We start from the raw sequence: 1,673 nt of genomic DNA, 5'->3' as shown, positions 1-1,673 counted from the left end.
TTGTTTGGAAACAAACGGGTTGGTGACTTGAAGAAGGGCATGAAGCTGAAGAAAATCTGCCAAAATGAATTCTGACCTTTGCAAGCTTGGAAAAGTGGACATTAAAATGGTATATATTGAGTTAAATTTCTCCAGTTTTTTCAACCAAATTTATATAAATACATAAGTATTTGTGAATACTCACATAACTATGGACTCATAATCATTTTGACAGTATCAAGAACTTCTGAATTTTATATTTATGGAGCAAGATATTGTGTTTTTGAGCAAAGCATTTCGTTACAATCTATACAGCTGAAAACACATACCAGCAATAGTTAGTGGGATTAGGATTGGCTTTGCAACAGGCTGATGTCCTCCTTGGCAGTGAGTCTTGTAATGATATCCACTTAATTACCAGGGAAATTAAGCTTGAAGCAAACTTTTTTTTTTTTTTAGTGTGTACCACATTTTTTTTCTTTTTTATTTACTTTTCAACAATTATTTTGTTTGTGCTGTGTTCACTGCATGCTCATTTTGGAAGCCTTTGTTTACATATTTCCTACAGCAATCATATACAATATACAGGAACCATTTAAACTAGATAGTAATGATTTTTTTTCACAGTAAATGGTTTAGATAGATAAATCTCTTTAATGTGTTTATCTCTCAGCTATGAAAACAAGATATGAAATACATTTAGAAAGGAACTATTCTTAATCTAAATATGTTTTTGTTCATAAATTTCTTTGATTTGATTTGTTTCAGTTTTCTTCTGACATTCTCTCCAATTCTTCATCTTCATCTGGCTACCGTGTGTTGGTCATTAATCTTCATCCAATTGTCACTCAGGATGATATAATTGTAAGTCAAAGCATTTTATTTCACTCTAGAAGAAAAGAAATATTGCAACAGTACAAAATCCCAATAGCTCAAAGAAGAATAAATATGAACAAATTATGATAGTTGTAACTTTAGTCGTGATGAATATGGGAATAGTGATATTTTCATATTACTGAGAATTGTGTCTAATGTCTCTTGACATTTCTTTAATTTTCTTCTGGAAAGAGAGTGGGACCCCAAAAGCTTATTTTAAAAGTACTTCTAATTGTATGTATATACTAGCATAAATTAGCATTTATATGTGATGTAATGGTGATAAATTCCACAAATTGAGTTTTATTATAAATATTTAACGCTAGGTTGTAGGTGGTTAACCATTATTATCTCCCTTATATTTAATTTCTGTAGCAATGACTGAGCATGCTTACCTTTTGCAGAATTTATATCACATTTTCAGTTTCTGCTCAACTAGTCTAGTTCACTGCATTTTTTACTGTAAAAGTGACACAAGGAAGTTTCTAAATTCAGGGCAGAACAAATATCACAAAAAAATTCATTCAAAGAGCATCATTCTTTTTTTCTGTCTCGGTGATGTTTACCCCCTTTACTGATATACTTTGATAAAATATACACGTGTATACATACACATTCACACATAATATCACCAATTTTTTATTTCCAAGTAGTATTCTTTCTTCTCCCACATGTTTGTTATGTTGCTTCATCTGGTGACTAAGAAGTTCAATATTTGCATGAAACATGACTGCACAAGGTGTGCATCATAGAAAGAGCAGAGGAAGGCTCTTTTCATTTCTGCAAAATGTTTTTTCAACTAGTTTCACAGTAGTTGA

At 31.1% G+C, this 1,673-nt stretch overlaps 1 protein-coding gene across 1 annotated transcript in view; it reads left to right on the top strand.

Moving 5' to 3' along the window:
• LOC106877451 (uncharacterized) overlaps window positions 1–1,673 on the top strand; it is a 17,086-nt gene that overhangs the window by 6,058 nt on the left and 9,355 nt on the right. Inside the window, exon 3 of the mRNA XM_014926354.2 lies at window positions 748–843. Coding sequence (XP_014781840.1) covers window positions 748–843 — 96 coding nt within the window. The remainder of the gene's footprint in view (window positions 1–747; window positions 844–1,673) is intronic.

This window comes from Octopus bimaculoides, chromosome 5 (genome assembly GCF_001194135.2).
Source record: "Octopus bimaculoides isolate UCB-OBI-ISO-001 chromosome 5, ASM119413v2, whole genome shotgun sequence".
Lineage (NCBI taxonomy): Eukaryota > Metazoa > Mollusca > Cephalopoda > Octopoda > Octopodidae > Octopus > Octopus bimaculoides.
This window is presented reverse-complemented; position numbering and strand designations above follow the sequence as displayed.